The 21,220-nt window shown below is 36.0% G+C and overlaps 1 protein-coding gene and 1 long non-coding RNA gene across 4 annotated transcripts in view; one reads left to right on the top strand and one right to left on the bottom strand.

Moving 5' to 3' along the window:
* EIF4E (eukaryotic translation initiation factor 4E) overlaps positions 1-21,220 on the top strand; it is a 40,132-nt gene that overhangs the window by 15,600 nt on the left and 3,312 nt on the right. For all 3 annotated transcript variants that reach the window (XM_077762343.1, XM_077762342.1, XM_077762341.1), the window contains 4 exons: positions 6,108-6,214; positions 16,675-16,770; positions 19,772-19,835; positions 20,467-20,580. In XM_077762343.1, the coding sequence (XP_077618469.1) occupies positions 6,108-6,214; positions 16,675-16,770; positions 19,772-19,835; positions 20,467-20,580 (381 nt within the window). The remainder of the gene's footprint in view (positions 1-6,107; positions 6,215-16,674; positions 16,771-19,771; positions 19,836-20,466; positions 20,581-21,220) is intronic.
* LOC144230127 (uncharacterized) lies at positions 1,151-17,104 on the bottom strand. Its single transcript, XR_013334699.1, has 2 exons — positions 16,884-17,104; positions 1,151-1,453 (listed from the first exon to the last, which is right to left on the bottom strand). It is a non-coding gene; the product is annotated as an uncharacterized LOC144230127 (long non-coding RNA).

Raw genomic sequence — 21,220 nt, 5'->3', positions numbered from 1 at the left:
ATGGCTCAAGAGTATGAGATCTAAAGCCAGTGCTTCTCATACTCTGGCAGAATGTGACTTTGTTTTTATTTTGTTTTTAAACAATTTTAATGTAATGTTTTTGTAAATCATGGAAATAGGATAAAGAAAAATGAAAAAAAAGCACAAAAATGTAAGCTTGAATTTACTATTATTAGTTTGAACAGGTACAAAAATACTGTCAGATTTCTATGAAGTAATCTAAGTGTTTACTTTCCATTTTATTTATTTATTTTAAGAGAGAGCACGTGCAGGCCCTTGCTGGTGGGAGTGGGAGAGGCAGAAAGAAAGAATTCCAAGCAGGTTCCACACTGTCAGTACAGAGCCCCATGTGGTCTGGATCTCAAACACTGTGAGATCATGACCTGAGAGAAACCAAGAGTCCTATGCTTAACCGACTGAGCCACCCAGGCACCTCTGCTTTCTATTTCTGTGCCTAACCTCATTGTAGACTACAACCAGCAGAATTCTGTGGACCACAGTTTGATTACTGTTTTAAACCCTAATAATGTCAGGGAAACTATCGATTTTTGCTTACTTCAAATTAAGGTTTAGGGGATGCCCCAAAGTATGGAGGGTGGGGAGATTCTGAAAGTTCTTAGTAATATTTGTTCAGTGAAGTAATGGAGGATGCTAATTGGGTATCCTGAGGGGAAGACTCATAGTTATTTCTAGAAGAGATCGTTTGTGTGTTTGGGTTGAGAGTTAATAACAAATCTTGAATGTTCATAACCATGGAAAAGCACACCCATGGTTTTAGAATTAAAATAGTGTAGGTTTGAACATGGCTAGAAGGAAGAACCTAAACTTTAGTCAGATTAGAGAAATAATACTATATCTGGGAAGTATCTAGCTTTCTAATATTAGGATTGACCCACAAAGTTCATATTGTGTTTCATATATGTGCTGTTTGTTTTTTTTTTTTTTTTTGCAGAATGTTACTACATTCTGAGATGTTGTAGCAACATTCAAAAGCTGCTGGAGATTCTTTGCAGCTAATTGTTAGACTTGTCCCTCTCTCGCACTACTTTTTTTTTTTTCAACTTTCTTCTCTTGCTATGACAGCTGTTGAGCCCTGGCAGCACTAAATTATAAGACAGCATTTTTATTTGAATCACATTAACTCAGCAAATTTAAAACCAGGTTTAATATTTTGCACTTAAACCAGTTGTCTTTTCTATTCCCTTGTCATCAGTATTTAACCATTTTGATCTGTCAGTGAATGGCTTCCATTGCTCACAAGATGAAAGGTACACTTTTAGCCTGACCTTTGAGGCCTTTCACAATCTCCCTTCAGCTCACTCTTCTGATCTTGTCTTTGGTTTCATGAGCTCTCTCTTTTAAGTGTCATTGGTTCCTTACCATCTTCTAGTTAAGCACTGCACAGGGGATCCCATGGCTTTATGCTCTCCATTCTCCCCAACATTGTAACCACCTGCAATGTGTTATACAGTAGTTTTTCAAGTATAGTTTGTCTTTTAAGTTAAAATGTATTTGATTACTTTGACCAAAATTAACAACACAGGAAACAACAGGTGTTGGTGAGGATGTGGAGTAAGGGGAACCCTCTTACACTGCTAGTGGGAATGCAAACTGGTGCAGCCACTCTGGAGGACATTATGGAGGTTCCTCACAAAGTTAAAATAGAACTTCCCTACAGTCCAGCAGTTGCACTACTAGATATTTACCCAAAGGATACAAAAATACTAATCTGAAGGGTTACATGCACCCCAGTGTTAATAGCAGCAATATCAACAATAGCCAAATTATGGAAACAGCCAAGTGTCCATTGGTGAATGGATGAAGATGTGTTGTGTGTGTATTTGTGTTTGTGTATATACACACTGGATTATTAGCCATAAAAAATGAAAGAAATCTTGCCCTTTGCAATGGCATGGATGGAGCTAGAGAGTATTATGTTAAGTCAGAGAAAAACCAGTATGGTTTCACTCATATGTGGAATTTAAGAAGCAAAACAAACAGGTTTATAAAAAGAGGCAAACCAAGAAATAGGCCTTAGACTATAGAGAATAAACTGATGGTTACTAGAGGGATGAGTTAAGTAGGTGAAGGGTTTCAGGAGGGCACTTGCTGTGATAATCACCCAGTGTTGTATGTCAGTGTTGAATCACTAAATTCTACACCTGAAACTAGTACCACACCATATGTTAAATGGAATTTAAATAAAAACTTGGAAAGAATGTATCTGATTACTTTGAGAGTAGCTATCATCTGTTAAATTAGCCTTTTCTGTTTTTGCATAATTTTAAAATTTAGGAATACTGGTAAAACATGGATATTTAAGTTGTAATTTCCAATGAAATTTGATTACAGAGGAGACCACCAAGCTGAGAGAGTAGGTATAGGAATGTGGTGCTTTGCACTAAAGAATTTTGTTTTTAAATTGAACATAAGTTTAAAGCTGTTTTATTGTCTGCTCAGTATATGAATCAACAATAAAAATGACAAGTTATAAAATAAGTTTTTTAGTTCTTCTACAATCATGTAATAATCATGTTTCCTTGCTGATTTGATGATCTTACACATTTAAAAATAACCTATTGAATAAGTCATTAAACATACCATGAAAACACCTGCTATGGAGTTTTCAGGGAGAATTTTGTGAAGTTGCTATTAACAAATATCAGATAGCCCTCCTGTACCTATTTCATGGTAATCCTAAATCTCAGAAACCTGGGTAGTTAATAGCTTTACAAATAGTTTTAAGTGGAGATAAAATCCTAAGATAATTTTATTTTCAAATTAAGTTTATATTAGAAGTACTTAGCAAATTAGGAACGATAATGGGTAATTTGGGGATTTGATACAGGCTTATGCTTAACTGAGGAGTGGAGCTGAAAGTGGTTTTTTTTGTTGTTTTGTTTCAGTTCCTTAGAAAAATAAATTGTATTTCTTTGTTCTGGTTTGGCATATGCTTGTAATTATAAATCATTTTTTGATCAAAGAATTTAATATAGTATGGCCATCATTCTGGACATCGTTTCTCATTGTATATGTTGCCATAAATTGAAAAGTTTGTGTAGGAATTGGACTTGCTCCGTAGAATGGACTACTGCCACTGAATTAGCCTGAAAGTTTTAAATAACCTACATTGATATTAATTTTCTTGTGTTATCTAAGTTAAAAAAAGCATCCTATTATATGAATCAATGTTAAGAGGTTTTATAACAACAAATAAAATAATTAAAGAAATGAACAGGAAATGATTTTATAATGAGGCATGCCTCAGCAGTCTCAAGCATGTCTTTTTTTTCTTTGCAATAATTTACAACATAATTGCAAGAAACTTAGAAAGTGACTGTTTGATAGTAAGCTTTTTGGCTTAAATTTCTGCTGATTAAGAATGGATTGGTGAGGGGATCCTGGGTGGTTTAGTCAGTTAAGCCTCTAACTCTTGAATTCGGTTTAGGTCATGATCTCACAGTTTGTGAGCTTGAGCACCGTGTCTGGCTGTATGTTGGCAGCATGGAGCCTGCTGGGATTCTCTCTTCCCTGTGCTCTCTTTTTTTTTCTCTCTCTTCTCATATGTTTTACCTGTTTTATTTTTTAAATGTCCGATATGAATGAAATCATATGGTGTTTGTCTTTCTCTGACTTATTTCTCTTAGTATACTACACTCTAGCTCCATCCATGTTGTTGCAAATGGCAGGGTTTCATTCTTTTCCTTTTTTTACGGTTGAGTAATATCCCACTGTGTGTGTGTGTGTGTGTGTGTGTGTGTGTGTGTGTGTGTATTTACCACATCATCTTTATCTATCAGTTGATGGGTATTTGGGCTCTCTTCGTAGTTTGGCTGTTGTTGGTACCACAGTGTTTCTTAACCATCTATTTTCCCCCCTCTATTTGTTTGAGTGTCTTCTGTTGACCTATCTTTGAGTTCACCAGTCTTAAATTCTGCTGAGTTGAAGTTCTTGTTAATCAAATTAAGAGAGCTTTTAGTTTCAGACATTGTATTTTGGCAGTTCCATAATGTCCATTTGGTTCCTTTTAAAAATAGATTTCACTTTCCTATTTTTTTTAAGTTTATTTATTTATTTTGAGAAAGAGAGAGAGCACACAAGGTGGGGAGGAACAGAGAGAGGGAGGGAGAGAGAATTCTAGGCAGGCTCCGCACTGACAGCGCAGAGCCCAGTGCGGAGCTCAGACTCCAGAACGATGAGATCGTGACCTGAGCCTACACCGAGTTGGATGCTTAATTGACTGAGCCACCCTAGCACCCTCAGTTTCATTTTCAGATACTCTGGTTTTTTGACCCTCCCCTCCATCTTCAATTTTACTATACTAGTCTTGGTAATTAAGAGTTTGCTATCTTACCATAGTAATCATAGTTATTAATTTCTTTATTTGGGTCATGTCTAGATGTCTTTCTGTGGACAGGTTAATCTCTTGATCATTAGTGACTTAAAAACTTCTTTGCATGTTTAGTAATGTTTGATTGGTAGGGGGTTGTAAATAACATTCATAGAGACACAGAATTATCTCCTTTTGAAGAGTGTAGAGTTTGATTCCTGGAGGCAGTTTATAAGTAGATTACCTTGATATTGTCAAAGATTGGTTTTAGGATTTGTTAGACAGATGTGTTTCACCTGATTCCTAGGGCATGGCCTTTCTAGAATTTCATCAGAAAGCTGAGGATTTTACCCACCCACTCTGACTTGGTCTTAACCCAGTCTTCCTTATGTTATTCAGCCTTTGAAGTCTTGGTTCAGCTGTCCCTCTACCCTGAACGCCACAGTTTAGGAACTAGCCAAGTTCCTGTGAGGGATTTTTATGTAGATTTTTGAGGCTCAAACCTCTGCAGCCCATTTTTCTCTAGTACTTTGTCTCCCAGAGCCCTCCTGCCTTCTTAGTCCCTAACTGTTCCCAGTTTATTCATGGAGACTGCCTGTCTGGAGACTGTCATTAATTTTAAGCTAATGGGGTAAGGAATGGTGCTTGGTAATTATATGAAGATGTAAATTGACTGATAGAAAAATGCTGGTAAAAAATGGTGATTTTTTTTAAAGCGTTGACTGTAAATTTTAGGGTTTTAACTGCTTTGTACATGTTTAAATGAAGTAATCAAGCCAATAAATTCCTATTGAGTATAGCACTTTGCTAATTGGCATTACAGTTGTGAGCAAAATCAAGACCTAGCCCCTGCTTTGAGTGGCTTCTTAGGCTAGCAGAAATTAGTTCCTGGACATGTCATGTTATTAAGAAAAATGTATTTTGTAAGTTGAGTATTTACCTCCTACCTGCTAGGAGATCTTTTAGATCCTACATAATTGATGTACATAATCTTGTTAATGTGAACATAGTATCTCGAGTGTTTTGCTGCTTTAAATTTGACCCCTAGACTCTTGTTGTGGTCCCCTTTTTGAACAAAATCAGCTTTTAGCTTCTGGTGCCTTTCCTTGGCATTCTGTTTTGTTGACCATAATTTTTAATAGGGCGAAGAGCTACAAGAGGACTGTAGAGCACACAGATGATCCACATGCACCTTTTTTCCCCCTGACATTTTTAGATGACAATATTAATTATGTCTAGCCAAGAAGATTTAGGTTCAAGCCAGTGTCCAGCTTTTTTTTGCCTAGGGCCAGTTGAGAAATTACAGAACTTTTAGGTTACCATATGTTACAACAGTATGACATGAAGGAAAGACCTGTATAGTATTGGCTTGATCACTTTATAAAGCTATTAGACTCTCCAGCTTTAGTTGTATTCCCCCCCACCCTCCAAACCATACATAGTAATTCAGTAGTGTGTTAAGAAAGACAGCTGATTTCCTTAACTTTGTTGCATGGTGTCTAATCTTTCTGATACTAAAATGTGTAAGTGAAAGATAACTGTATATGATATGGTTATTGTCTTTTTAAACTTGAGAAACCCTTTTCTCTTAAGTGAAGAGATGGCTAGAATGGAAGAGTTTGGTGCTTTTCTAGAGCTTGGTCTGTGGTCTGTTTTATGAATTGCTTCTGCTGTAATTCTTTGTTCTTAGAGAAGGAACATTGGCAATATTAGTTCAATTTGATTTAGAGTATTGTTATCATGAAATTTAAAATAATGTTTTGTTATTTTCCATCAGGAAACCACCCCTACTCCTAATCCCCCGCCTTCAGAAGAAGAGAAAACAGAATCTAATCAGGAGGTTGCTAACCCAGAACACTATATTAAACATCCTTTACAGAACAGGTAAGCCTTTTGACATACAGGTTTTCTGACTTAGGCAGTAAGGTAAATGGTGAAATAGGATAGCTTTGGAGGGAATGACTGGGTGAAACTAATTTTAAATGTATTAGGTTGAGGATTTCATTTTCATTTGGATAACGGTTTCTAGTAAGCAGTTTTATGTGTGAGTCTTGAGCTCAGAAAGAACTGGTTGAGACATTGGGTTTGAAGTTCATCAGTATTGGGTGGTAAGTGAAACTAGTAGTAACTGAAGTCTCTTTAAAGTGAATGTGACTCAAGGTAGAGGCTTGGGATACCAGCATACAAGGGATTTTTTGGAGGGAGAATGCCTTTTAAGGGTTTAGACATACAAACTTGTATAAACTAGGATAGAGTGGTGGTCATGGAAGCAAAGAAAATGGTTTGTTTTAAGGACAGGTAAGTGGTCAATAGCCTATGTGCCTCAGAAAGGCCAAATACCCGTTGGATTGAGCAATAAGCATCTCAGAATGGCCATTGGATTGAATGGTAAAGTCTTTGCTAATGTAGGAGAAAATTTAGTAGAATGTAGATGATGGAAAAAGATTGGAGTAGTAGTGAATAGAAAATATATAAATGAATTATAGAGAAGATAAGTGACTTGAAGTTGGGCTGAGAAGGAGAAAACGCTAGGGGGTGTGGAGTCTGGAGGTTAGTTGTTTTTTTTGTGTGTGTGATTTTTTTTTTTTTTAAAGTAGGCTCCACAACCAGTGTGGAGCCCAGTGTGGAGCTTGAACTCACAACCCTGAGATTAAGACCTGAGCTGAGATCAAGAGTCAGGCACTTAACTGACTGAGCCAATCCCTGGTTGGTTTGTATTTAAGCCAAGTTAGGAGAAGCAAAGAGGAGAGGTTAAGACGAGTTAAGTTTTGGGGCACCTGGCTGGGTCAGTTCATGGGTCACGTGACTCTTGATTTTGGGGTTGTGAATTCAAGCCCTATGTTGGGTGTAGAGCCTACATTAAAAAAAAAGATGAATTGAGTTTCATAGTTACATTTGACTGTATAGCTCATTATATAGTTTTCTCAACACCACCCCACCCCTTCCCAGTATGTTTGTATTTTTATGGTTTATAGAATGAAAGTTAAAATGAATGTACTGAGAGCTGATGGTGGGAAGAAAAAGGCAATACAGAAACATTGTAAGAATCTTGAGGAAAGTAAATTGGAATTAATTTCTGAGAATATTTAAGTGTTTAGGTCCCTTTTATTCTCCTACCCCAAGTTTTTAAAAATTTTTTTTACTGCAGCTACTTTAAAGATTCTATAAGTCTCTGTTTTCACAGCATGCTTTGTTTTATTGGATTTTGCAGATACTGCAGTTTTTACAAATTGAAGGTTTGTGACAACTCTGCATTGAGCAAGTCTGTTGGTACCATTTTTCCAACAGCATTTGCTCATTTTGTGTCTCTCTGTCACATTTTGGCAATTCTTGCAAAATCTCAAAGTTTTTCATTATGTTTGTTGCGGTGACCTGTAATCAGTGATCTTTGATGTTACTATATAATTGTTTTGGGGCACCACGAACTGTGCCCATAAAGATGATAAACTTAATAAATGTATGTGTTCTGATTGCTTTCCTGACCAGTTCCGCCATCTCTCTCACCCTCTTCTGTTCTCCCTGTTCCCTGAGGCACAATATTGAAGTTAGGCCCGTTAGTAACCCTCAGGTGAAAGGAAGAGTCCTTACATGTCTCACTTTTAAGTGCTAGAAATGATTAAGCTGAGTGAGGAAGGCATGTTGAAAGCCAAGATAGGCCAAAAACTAAACCTCTCACTAAACAGCCAAGTTGTGAATGCAAAGGAAAAGTTCTTGAAGGAAATTAAAAGTGCTACTCCAGTGAACACACAAATAATACGACAGTGAGACAGGCTTATTGCTGAAATGGAGAGAGTTTGAGTGATCTAGGTAGAAGATCAAACCAATCTCAACATTCCCTTAAGCCTAAACCTAATCCAGAGCAAAGGCCTAATTCTTTTCAATTCTGTGATGGCTAAAAAAGATGAGGAAGCTGCAGAAGAAAAGTTTAAAGCTAACACAGGTTTGGTTTATGAGGTTTAAGGAAAGAAATCATCTCCTTTACCTAGAAGTGCAAGATGAAGCAACAAGTGCTGGTGTAGGTGCTGCAGCAAGTTATCCAGAAGATGCAGCTAAGATCATTATGAAGCTGGCTGTGCTAGACAGTAGATTTTCAGTGTAGATGAAACAGCCTTCTAGTGAAAGAAGATGGATGCCATCTAGATGGACTTCCATAGCTAGAGAGAAGTCAGTGCCTGGCTTCAAAGTTTCAAAGGACAGGCTGACTTTCCTGTTAGGGTCTAATACAACTGGTGGCTTTAGGTTGAAGCCAGTGCTCATTTATCATCCTGAAAATCATAGGTCCCTAAAGAATAATGCTAAATCTACTCTCCTGTGCTTTAAAAATGGAACAACAAAGTTGATGATAGCACTTCTGTTTGCAACATGGTTTACTGAATATTTTAAGTTCAGTGTTGAAACTTGCTCTGAGCAAAAAGATTCCTTTCCAAATACTACTGCTCATTGAAAATGACTCTGGTCACTCAGGAGTTCCGGTGGGGATGTACAAGATTCATGTTATTTTCGTGCCTCCTAATACAACATCCATTTTGCAGCTTAGGAGTACTTTTTTTTTTTTAAATGTTTTTACCCATTTCTAGGAGAGAGAGAGAGACAGCGTGAGCAGGGGACGGTCAGAGAGAGAGGGAGTCACAGACTGAAACAGGCTCCAGGCTCTGAGCTGGCAGTCAGCACAGAGCCTGACGCGGGGCTCGAACCCACAAACTGCGAGATCATGACCTGAGCGAAAGTCGGACGCTTAACCGACTAAGCCATCCAGGCGCCCCACTTAGGAGTACTTTTGACTTTCAAGTCTTATTATTTAAGAAATAGATTTTATTAAGACTGTAGCTGCCGTAGACAGTCATTCCCCTGGTTGATCTGGGCAAAGTACATTGAAAACCTTCTGAAAAGGATTCACTATTCTTTTTTCCTTTCTTCTTTTTTAAAAATTTTTATTTTTGAGAGAGGGAGAGAGTATGTGGGCAGGAGAGGGACAGAGAGGGAGAGGGACAGAGAGAGAGAGACAGAAGATCCAAAGCAGGCTCTCTATTGACAGCAGAGAGCCAGATGCCGGGCTCAAACTCAGAAACTGTGAGATCATGATCTGAACTGAAATCAAAGTCAGATGCTTAACCAGCTGAGCCACCCAGGTGCCCCTGGGTGCCCCCCTTAGATTCACCATTCTAAGATGCCTTTAAGAGTATTGTGATTCATGGGTAGAGGTCAAAATATCAACATGGACAGGCATTTGGAAGAAGTTGATTCCAGCCCTCCTGGATTACTTTGGGGGTTCAAGACTTCAGTGGAAGAAGTAACTACAAATGTGGTAGAACTAGCAAAAGAATTAGAATTGGAACCTGAAGGTGTGACTGAATTGCTATAATCTCATCATAAAAAACTCAATGGGTAGGAGTTGCTTGTTATGGATGAGCAAAGAAAATGGTTTCTTGAGATGATACCTACTCCTGGTGAAGATGCTGTGCAGATTGTTAAAATGACAACAAAAGATTTAGAATATCACATAAACTTAGTTTGGTAAAGCAGCAGCAGAGTTTGAGAGGATTGACTCCAGTTTTGAAAGAAGCTCTGTGGGTAAAATATCAAACAGCATCGCATGTTATGGAGAAATCATTTGTCCAAGGAAGGGTTAATCAGTGTGGCAAATTTTCATTGTTTTACTCTAAGAAATTACCACAGCCACCCCATCCTTCAGGAAACATCCACTGAGTTGGCAGCAGCCAGCAACATCGAGGCAAGACCTTCACGAGCAAAAAGATGACTCACTAAAAGTTCAGATGATGGTTAGCATTTATAGCAATAAAGCATTTTTTTTTTAAGTTTATTTATTTTGAGAGAGAGAGAATCTTAAGCAGGGCTTGGGCTCATGAACTGTGAGATCATGACCTGAGCCAAAATCAAGAGTCAGATGCTTAATTGACCGGGCTATCCAGGCGCCCCAAGCAGTAAAATATTTTTAAATTGAGGTATATACATTTTTTAATACATGATCCTATTGCATCCTTACTATACCATGGTATAGTGTAAACATAACTTTATGTGCAATGGGAAACCAGAAACTTCAGTTGATTTTTATTGCAGCATTTGCTCTATTATGGTGGTCTGTAACTGAATCTGCAGTATCTTGTCATTTCTTCTTTATCCTGGTAGACTTATTGAAATTAAAGTCCAAATGTGTTTTATGTAGTTTTTTGTCAGAGACCTTTAAGTTCAGCATTTCCTGTAGTGAGGAAGAAATTAATTCTCTAGACAGGATTGTCAGCTAGTGAGTGAGTTATCAAAGATCAGATAGTCCATAGAGGTATAATTCATCCTCAGGAAAGCATTATACCAAAGTCGGACACGTTGATTATCAGCAATTGCATATAATTCAGCCTAACAGTAGCACCAAGACCCTTAAGGTATTTTTCATCTTTTTGGTATTATCTTATAATAAAAAGTCAACTCTGTATGCCTTCTGTCTGTCCTGAACCCAGTTTTTAGTGTTATCATTGTTGGGAGAAGTAATCAAGACATAATCCCTCACAGTTTGAATAAAATCTGGAGTCCTGGAAAGTCATCAGGGGCCCCCTGGGTGGCTCAGTTTGTTAAATGTCTGACTTCAGTTCAGGTCATGAGCTCATGGTTTTGGGGTTCCAGCCCTGCATCTGGCTCTGTGCTGACAGCTCAGAGCCTGGAGGTTGCTTCGGTTTCTGTCTGTCTCTCTGTGTCTCTCTCTCTCTGCCCCTCCCCCACTCATTCTCTTTCTCTCTCAAAAGTAAGTAAACATTAAAAAAAAATTTTTTTTTTAAATGTCATCAGTAAACAGACCAATTAATCCTAAAATGGTCTCTGAGGATTTCAGTTTCTTTATGAATTCTACTTGGGTAAAATAGTATCATTTAGAAAAATATTCCAGAATGCTGTATGCTCACATTTTGGTAGTTTGCTCATTATTTACTAAATCTATAATATAAGAAAGCAAATTATTGGAGTACAAGTTTATAAAGTAAATATTCTCTGATTTTCCTCAGCTATTCTTTTTTCCATTTTACTTTTCTCCATTCTGTGCAGTAGTCAGTGTTAAATTTGGTTTGTAGTCTTCCAGAGCTTTTCGATGTACATATCTTTTTCTTATACAGATGACCTTTTTTGTTTGTGCAGGTTTTGCCTCATTATTTTAAACTATTGCCTTATATCAAATGAATATATAGTCATATTTTATCAGGCTTGTATTAGTGAGTATATTTTTTTCTATTTACAATGTTGTAGTGTATGTATTCCTGTATTTTTTTGTGTGTGTGCACTTCTGTGAACATATTTATAGGATAAGTTTCAGATTTCTTAGGTTAAAGACTTACCTTATAGGTAATTGCCAAATTATCCTCCTTTTATCAGTTTAGGATCTTAGCAGTTTGAGAGTTCCTGGTTTCTACGTCTTTGCCAGTTGGTGCCATCCATCTTTTTAGTTATTGCCAGTTGAATTGCTCCTATTCCGATTTATAAAACCAGTGTCTTATTTTAAATTTGCATTTCTTTTATTGAAGTTCCAAAGCAGTTTCATATTTACTGATCATTTTTTGCTTTTATCTGTGGACAGTCTGCTCAGTTCTTTTGTCTGTTGGAGTGGAGGCTGGGTATCTTTTAAAGATTATTTCCACGCATTGTAATTAGGGATGCTAAGTCTTCCAGGTAGGGCATTAGGTTGCAAATGAATTATCCAAATCATTTGTCTTTTAACATTGTCTGTGGAATTATGTTTTTTATAGGTCATGTTTTGGAGGGGGGATGGGGTAGAGGGAGAGAAAATCTCAAACAGGCCTCCATGCCCAGCGCTAGGGGGAGAGTTGGAGCAGGGGGGCACAAGGCAGAGAGGATGGACTTGATCTCCTGATTTACAACTGTGAGCCAGAAATAGAGTTGGATGATGCTTAACCCAGGCACCCAACAGATTTTTAATATTTATGTAGTCCAGTATCATCTTTCCTCCATGGCTCTGCGTTTCATTTCCGTCTTAGGGATAACTTGACCCACATAATTACCCCCCACCCGTTTTTTTTGAAAGTTTGTTTTGAGAGAGTGTGTGCACACAAGTGGGGGAGGGGCAGAGTTAAGAGGAATAGAGAGAGAATCCCAAGCAGGCTCCTTGTGGAGCACACAGGGCTCTTTCTCACAGCCTAGAGAGATCAATCAGTCTTAACCAACTGAGCTACGCAGGCTCCCCTACCTACATACATATTCTATTTAATAACTGCATGTAGCCTCTTTTATGGATGTATATTTTATTTAAATCAGCAGTTCTCAAACTTTTTCGTCTCTTGACCTTTTTATACTCTTAAAAGTTATTGAAGGGCCACCTGGGTGGCTCAGTCTGCTAAGCACCAGACTTAGGCTCAGGTCATGATCTTACAGTTCATGGGTTCGAACCCTGTGACATCTCTGAGCCTGGAGCCTGGTTCAGTTTTGTATCTCCCTCTCTCTCTCTGCCCTGCCCCCGCTCACGCTGCCTGTCTCTCAAAAATAAACATTAAAAATTTTTTTTTTTATTGAAGATGCCACAGAGCTTTGGTTATATAGATTTTTATCTATTTCCATTTATTATATTAGAAAATAAACCTGAGAATATGTAAAATTAAATACTCATTGAAAAAATCCATTGTATGTTAACAAATATTTTTATTAATTTTTGTAAGTTTATTTATTTTGAGGGGAGCGGGGGCAGAGACAGGAAGAGAGAGAAAATTCCAGGCAGTCTCCACTCTGTCAGTGCAGAGCCCTATGGCGGCTCAAACTCATGAACTGTGAGATCATGATCTGAGCTGAAGTCAGACGCTTAACCGACTGAGCCACCAGGCACCCCAACATAAATATTTTATATGAAAAAATATTTTAAAAATATAATGAGAAGTACAACATTTTTGCATTTTTATAAATCTCTTTAAGTGCCTGACTTAATAGAAGTTAGTTGTATTTTCATAGCTGCTCCTGCATTCAGTCTGTGGAGGAGATAAGTTGTTTTATATTAAATACAGGAAAATGTGACCACATAAGTTCATGGCTGGAAAAGGGAAGGGGGTTTTCAATAGCCTTTCAAGCTAATTACAGGTATTCTCCTTTGATACTAGGTTTCTTATAGGTCACCAGTAGTGTAGAATCTGAAGCCATATCCAAGAACCTTTCTTTCTTTTTTTCCCCCCAGTATTTTGTTTGTTTTTGAGAGAGAGAGAGACAGAGTATGAGTCTGGGAGGTGCAGAGAGAGGGAGACAATCTGGAACAGGCTCTAAGGTCTTCGCTGTCAGCACAGAGTCCAACATAGGGCTCGAACTCATGACCTGTAAGATGATGACCTGAGCCCTGAAGCCAAAGTTGGACACTTAACTGACTGAGCCACCCAGGTGCCCCTCCAAGAACTTTTCCTACTCTGTTATATTAAAAATCTATTGGTTTATCTTACATTTGAAATGCATCTTTTACTCATGCATGATTTTGCAACACCACTGGTCATTTGAAAAACAGTGAGTTATTCAGATCTTCTGCATATTGATACTTTTCATTATAAAAACAGTAGTATTCATTAATATCACTACTAAACTCGCTAAACTTTAAGTTTGTCAAGCTCAACAGGGGCACATGCAGGATTTCCAAAATTCTGATTTTCTCCTGAGAGTCCACAGTAAAGCATCAGGCTCACTTTCTTCATTTTCAAGAAATAGCCATGGTTTATCTGTCAGTCATTGTTAAAGTGGTGTTCCATGAAAAAAGTGGCTAATTCATTTCACAGTTCAGTTTTTTAAGCATTGTTCTTTGGTATGCAGAAGTGTCGTTTTAGCATTTTTGATTTTTTTTTTTTGGCAGAGTATGAAAAAGACTGTACATAGGTTGAAATTTAATGAAACCAATAATTACTGCTTCATCAGTTGTATTCTTCACTAAAACTGACATTGTTGTTACTATGAGAGGTGGTGGTAATAAAGGGTATAGTGACTGCTATTACCATTTGGTACCACTATATGAAACTTGCTAAAGCACCAGCGCATTTACCACACCATTGCTTTTGTACCATTAGTATAGATGTCAACACAGTTAAAAACGAAAGAATGCTTTAGCATTATTATGAAAATAGTTTTTACTTATCACAGCTTCTAAAAGGGTCTTGGGGTCCCCTTAGTGTCTGCACATTTTGGTAACTGTGATTTAAATGATCCGTTGTTGAAGGCCCATTAAGATGTTTCCCAATTTTCCAGCATTAAGAACATTCTTGTACAATATTTGTGCCTAGTCATCTAATTATTAGGATGGATTTTTGTATGTTTAATGGCTGAGTGCAGTAAAAAAAGACAAAAAGACAATTTTAGTGTCATTTTAATTGAGATATAATTGACCTATAACATTAATTTCAGATATACAGCATAACTCAGTATTTATGTGTATTGTGAAATGTTCACTATAGGAAGTGTACATTATAACATCTGTCATGATACACAGTTACAAAGTTTTTTCTTTGTGACGAGAACTTTTACTGTTTACTCCTCTCTTAACAACTTTTACATATATAGTACATTGTTATTAACTGTAGTCACCATGTTGTATTACACAGTTATGAGTTATTTATTGTATAACTGGAAGTTTATACCTTTTGACTGCTTTCACCCCTTTTCACTCTACCCTCACTTCTAGCATCTAGTCTGTTCTCTGTGTCTATGAGCTTGGTTTTTTTAAGATTCCACATATAAGTGAGATTATATGGTATTTGTCTTATTTCTTTGACTTAGTTAGCATAATGCCCTCAGGGTCCATCCAGTGTTGCAAATAACAAAATTCCCCCCTCCCCTTTTTTTTTTTGTGGGTGGATAATATTCCATTGTGTACATACAACACTTTCTTTATGCATTAATTCATTGATAGGCACTGAGGTTGTTTCCACATCTTGTCTTTGTAAATAATGCTGCGTGAATATATGGGTGCATATATTTTTTTGAGTTAGTGTTTTCATTTTTTTTTCAATATATACCCAGAAGTAGAATTGCTAGACAATATGGTAGTTCTAAGATTTTTAATTTTTTGAGAGTAGATTGAATTAGTTTTGGAAGACCAAATTATAGTACTTGACCTTAAGTGTGTGTTTAATAGTTTTTATGCCTTGGCTTTTTTCTTTTTGCCCTTGATAGTGGGTTGGCAAATTCAGATTCTCAAGTGGATGTTGAAATGCATCTCATTATTATGTTAGATTATCCAAGCATTAATCATGGAGTTATGAAATACATGTTATCTGTTTGGAAACGTATCTTTAGGTGAAAATTTTAAATGAAAAAATAAAATTTTCCTTTTGAGTTACCTTTGGTATAGTAATTCAGACAATATAATTGTACTAAAGATGTTATTTTGTGATATTTAAATATAACTTTGAAGTGACAAAAGTTTATCTTCCAGATACTAGTATAAAACTTTTTTAACAGAGGTATATACAGACATGTAGAAACTAGTATACATTATTTCAGGATATATATCTGTGGTAGCATTACTCCATGAATCTCTTTATTTTATTTTCTCATTGGTGTGTTTGAGTAAACAGGGACTTTATTAATAGTTTCCTCCCTTTTTTAGAAGTCCCATTTTCACCTCTTAGCTAATACCTTTTTATTTCTCTGAAAATCCAGCTTTCTTGTTCCCTACTTTCCTGTCTGGTTTAAGTACTTCTGCTCTTTTTTCATGAGTAACTGCTGAATATCTTGGTTATAGCACTTATTAGCACACTGTAATTGTCTCTCTACTGCATTTCTGTGAATTACTCTAAGGGCTGAACCTCAATAGGTCTCTAAAGTATACAGCAGAGAATCTGTTATGAAGTAGGTATAAAATATATATTTTAAAAATGAAAGAAAAAACTCATTATTTGTCACTCTTAATATTTACCATTTAAAATTGTTTAAATTAAGAGAAATTCAAATTTTTAATTGTGTTAAAATACATAGATCATAAAATTTGCCATCTTAACCATTTTCATCTTGCAAAACCAAAACTCTGTACCCATTAAACAATTATGCATTCCCTTTCCTTCTAGTCCCCTGCCCTTCTACTTTCTGCCTCTGTGTTTGATTACTGTAGGTACCTCATACAAATAGAATCAGTACTGTTTTGTCTTTTGATGAGCTTATTTCACTTACTGTCCTCAAGGTTCATTCTCAGAATTTCCTTTTTAAGTCTCATAAGTATTCCACTTTATGTTCATTTATACCACATTTTGTTTATTCATCTGTTAGTGGACATTTAGGTTGCTTCCTCCCTTTGGCTGTTGTGAAGAATGCTGCTAGAAATGTGAATGAATTAAAACTACCATTTTTTTTTAACGCTGACCTTTTACTTTTAGATGGGCACTCTGGTTTTTTAAAAATGATAAAAGCAAAACTTGGCAAGCAAACCTTCGGCTGATCTCTAAGTTTGATACTGTTGAAGACTTTTGGGCGTAAGTAACCATTTTAGGATGTTTATTTTATGAATTGTGTAATTTTTCATTTTAAATCATGGATAAATGAAGGGTAAGGTGAATAGTTAATAAATATTCATCTGTAGACCTACCTGTTTGTCCATCTCCTCACAACTCTTTATTTTTCATCATTTAGAAAGCTCCAGTCTTGTCATCCTTTAGCCCTGTGTATTTTGTTTATTCCTTGTCCCAAGATCTCCTTTCCTTGAGAATCCTTTATTGCTTCTAGAATTTTGAAGTTTGTTGGAGCTTGTCCTTTTCTTGGTTGCCTAGATACATCTGTCACATACTCCAGAGCTTTGTTAAGTTCCCATTTGTGCAAATTCTTTTTGGTATAACTCCTGGGATTTCCTGTGATGGGGTTTCTGAGATTTCAAAAACTGAAATCCTCAAAATTCAGGTTTGTCCCAAGTATCTGTGATGTTAGTTGATCAACTTCAAGAAGAATAGTTGAAATACCTTTGAGATTTTGTTTTAGATTTAGCAAAAAGTTCAGATATCAGGGTCAAACCTTTGCTTGATTCAAAATATAAAATTGTGAAGTCTTCAAGACGTTTTATAATAGTGATTCTCTAAAAACAAAGTTAATTTAGTATGTAATTTTATTTGAAAAATAATTTCCATTTCAAAGATAAAATGTGTTTATGAGCTATGAATTAACTAGTAGTTACCTAAAAATTTTAATTTGTACATCTAGTATATTTTTAGATCATATATATCTGTATTGAATCAGTGAGCAACTCTTCTGTATTAACATAACCACCAGAGTGTATTAACATTAACTGCCTAAGTGTATTTTGCCCACACTAAGAACAGATTGTCAGAAGATTCATACATGTATACTTCCTCCAGGACAGAAACAATATTCTTCTGTATGTTTCCAGTGCTTTGCCCATAATAGACATGTAGTATACCTTCGGATCACTGGAAGAAAAAAACATTGAATAATTAGAGAAAACTATAAATTGTGAAATTTTAAGAGTGGTCACTTTATATTTTAATCATTGACTGTTTTTTTTTTTTTTTTTTAAGTAATGGAACTCTATTTAAATCCCCAGTAATTCATAGGTCTGGTTGTCTGGTTAAACTAAGGTTATTTTACCCTTCATCAAAACATCAAGTGATTTTCTTCCTTAATTGTATTTGAGTTCTCCAGACCAAGTCTGTGGAGGAGGAAGAGCAAGAGTCTTGAAACATTTCCCCCACTGAATCAGAGCCACATATATCTAGTATGGTTAGCTTTCACCATTTTACATAATTGGGTTTCTAAGTGGACCTCTAATTTAGAATATGGTCGCCTACTGTAGTTATGTGTAAGCAATATCATTGCATTGTGGACTTTTATATTGTAATTTAGACATATGAAGGAATCCTTTAGCTTTCTGTAAATATCTAAGCACTTCTTAATATCTCACTTTTTTTCTGGCAGATTTAGTGGTAAACAACTGTTGAGCCCTTTGGGATTTATGAAGTTTTGTCTATAGTGTTCTAATTCTGTTTAAATTGTGTCATTACTAATTTTCATTACTGTAAACTTGCTAAGAGACCTTAGAGCAACATGATGGAGAAAGGAGGCACCTAGAGAAGCATTGGTCATTTCTACCTTGAATGCCATTGAAGACAACCATTTCTATCCTGTCCATTAATTTTATAAAGTGGTGCTAATTTTATAGTTATTGTCTATAACTCTGATGTTGTCCAGAGGAAGGTGCCATTGATAATGTAGTTTGGAAAGAGTGACCATTAAGTAGAATAACTCGACAAACCTTATTATTCAGCCCTATGCTACCTTTCCCCAAATTGAATTTATATGTTATCCTGTAGAATGTGATTCAAAGAATGCCAGAATCTTAAGACTCTACTTGAAGTATTTCCAGACTGGGTTAAAATAGTGTCAAGAGAATCTGACTAAAGATAATAGCATGGTCTGTGGTCTGCAGATGGAGTAAAGATCGTATTTCTGCATCTAACATTGGAGACAGGCAAAGCATTCTTACTCTGTTGCTATTGATATAACAATTTTGTTACAAGAAACTTTAGAAGATCAAATGATTTAGCATTCTACCTCTAAGCTAGTGAATATCTAAGTCATCTCAAGTGTTAAACTGTTACGTTGATATTTGGGGAAAAGTTTAGAAATACAGATTCTAGGGTTCTACTCTGTATATATTTTTTAAATGAATGGCTTTTTTTAAGGTTTTTCTTTTTTAATTTTGAGAGCGAGCGAGCGTTTATTTATTTATTTATTTTGAGAGAGAGAGAGAATGAGAATCCCAAGCAGGTTCTGCGCTGTCAGTGCAGAGCCAGATGTGGGGCTTGAGCTCATGAACCATGAAACCATAACCTGAGTCGAAACCAAGTGACTGAGCCATGAAGGTGCTCCTCTAATCCCCTATATTTAAGGAATTAAGGATTAAAATCACAAGGAATAGGTCCTGGAACTGTTGTTTTGTTTTCAAAGCTTCCCAAATGATTGCTATGCTGACTGACTAGTAATGATTGTGATATTTGAAGCCTATTGGTCTGTTCTACTCTTGGATATCTTCATGGATATTAATGTTATTTTATTTCAGTCATGCAGTCCTGATAGGAAGTTTACCTTGCTTTCTCTTGATTTGTCTTTTTGTGTATTTAAAACTACTTGTTATTAGCCTTATAAATTCTTTCATGTACTTAAAGGCCATCTCAAACATCCTAGTCTCAGTTTCTCATATAAACATATGGATGCATTAAGTTAACTAATGCATCAAAATATATTTTTGTCAAAGTAAAATCATTAAAAATAGTGTCTTGAAAATCCTCAAATGCTGATTCTTGTACTGACCATTATTAAGGTACCTCTTTGGTCCAGTTCAGAAATGGACTCGTAAACATAAACTTTTATCTTTTGAGTTTTATCACATTCTCTAAATGTATATGTGAGCACCTAAACTCTGCATTACGTATTTTATGTTTATAATTGTCCTTTTCTTTTACCTAGTCTGTACAACCACATCCAGTTGTCTAGTAATTTAATGCCTGGCTGTGACTACTCACTTTTTAAGGTATGTTTAATTAGTGATTTCATATATCAGAAGACTGGGCCATTTAGTTATTCATTAAGAACTCTTGTCAGAAACTTAGGAATAGTTAATGCTCTGAGGTTTGGAGAATAGAGAATAATTAAATTAGTTTTACTAGACTTTAGCATTAACCAGTTTTGCCCTACTGCTATATATAATTGAAATTGAGAGTCTGACTCTGTGGGCGTACACTGGTTGATTTTTGAAGAGAGCTTTGATATCCAGTCTAGGCTCTTTATATAGATTTGAGTAGCCTGAAGTCCAGAGTTTATCAGGAATTCTTAACTTGGGATGCATTGATCCTTGGGATATTTATAAATGGATTCTGTCAAGTCGTAGGGGGGTGGGGAGTCATTCATTAACTCTGAAATTGCATAATTTTTGCATATATTTTCTAGGCATAGAAATGTATGTAATTTTTCAAAAGTATATGTTACTCAATGTTCAAGAACCTCCAAATTGAATGAAACCCAAGGTTTGATAACTAGAAGTATCATAACAGTTTTATGGAGAATAAAGTAACAAGTTGACAGAACTGTTGCTTGCGCTTTCTAGTGATCTCTTCAGTTAAAGTAACAGTTTTGTCTAATATTGTTATCTATTAACCTTGTAGGATGGTATCGAGCCCATGTGGGAAGATGAGAAAAACAAACGAGGAGGACGATGGTTAATTACATTGAACAAACAGCAGAGACGAAGTGACCTGGATCGCTTTTGGCTAGAGACAGTAAGGTTTTAAAATTACAGAGTAGTTTTGGCATGTTAAAACTTAATTTGCATTACATTTTACATTGGTTACTTATTTGAAAAGATATTTTCACGCTGTAAAATCTAAGCCGGCAATTAATTTTGTTCTGTCATGTGAATACTGTATAGTTTACATATTGGTATAGTGAAACCGTGTGCCACATTACAGATCAGATAGAAAATGATTGGCAGTTGACTCTTACCTTCCACAGTAAGCTCATCCTGTCATTTCATTAACTTCAAAATTACAGAGCCTCACATTTTGTACGATGTAAGTTTTTACAACCCTCTTAGAATATACTTCGTATACTAAATTCTTTATATCACTAAAGCAAACAGTGAAATTGTAGCTTGATATTATTCATCTTATATGTTATGATATAATCTGGAACTTTTGGCTTTATAAGACATAAATTAGAGATAATTGACATTTTCTATAGTGAGAAGTCCTAAACCCCAAGCTATCAGGAATAGGGACGATAGTCTCTTGTGTATTCTCAGCATTTGGTACGGTGTCTTCTTTATAGTTAGCACTTGTTAAGCAGCTAGTGAATATTTGAATGAATGGGTGTGTGTGTGTGTGTGTGTGTGTGTGTGTGTGTCATTTTATTTATCCATTT

Source organism: Crocuta crocuta, unplaced genomic scaffold, assembly GCF_008692635.1.
Source record: "Crocuta crocuta isolate KB4526 unplaced genomic scaffold, BGI_CrCroc_1.0 scaffold83, whole genome shotgun sequence".
Taxonomy (NCBI): Eukaryota; Metazoa; Chordata; class Mammalia; order Carnivora; family Hyaenidae; genus Crocuta; species Crocuta crocuta.
Note: the sequence above shows the minus strand (reverse complement) of the source record. Positions and strands in the feature narration are given on the sequence as shown.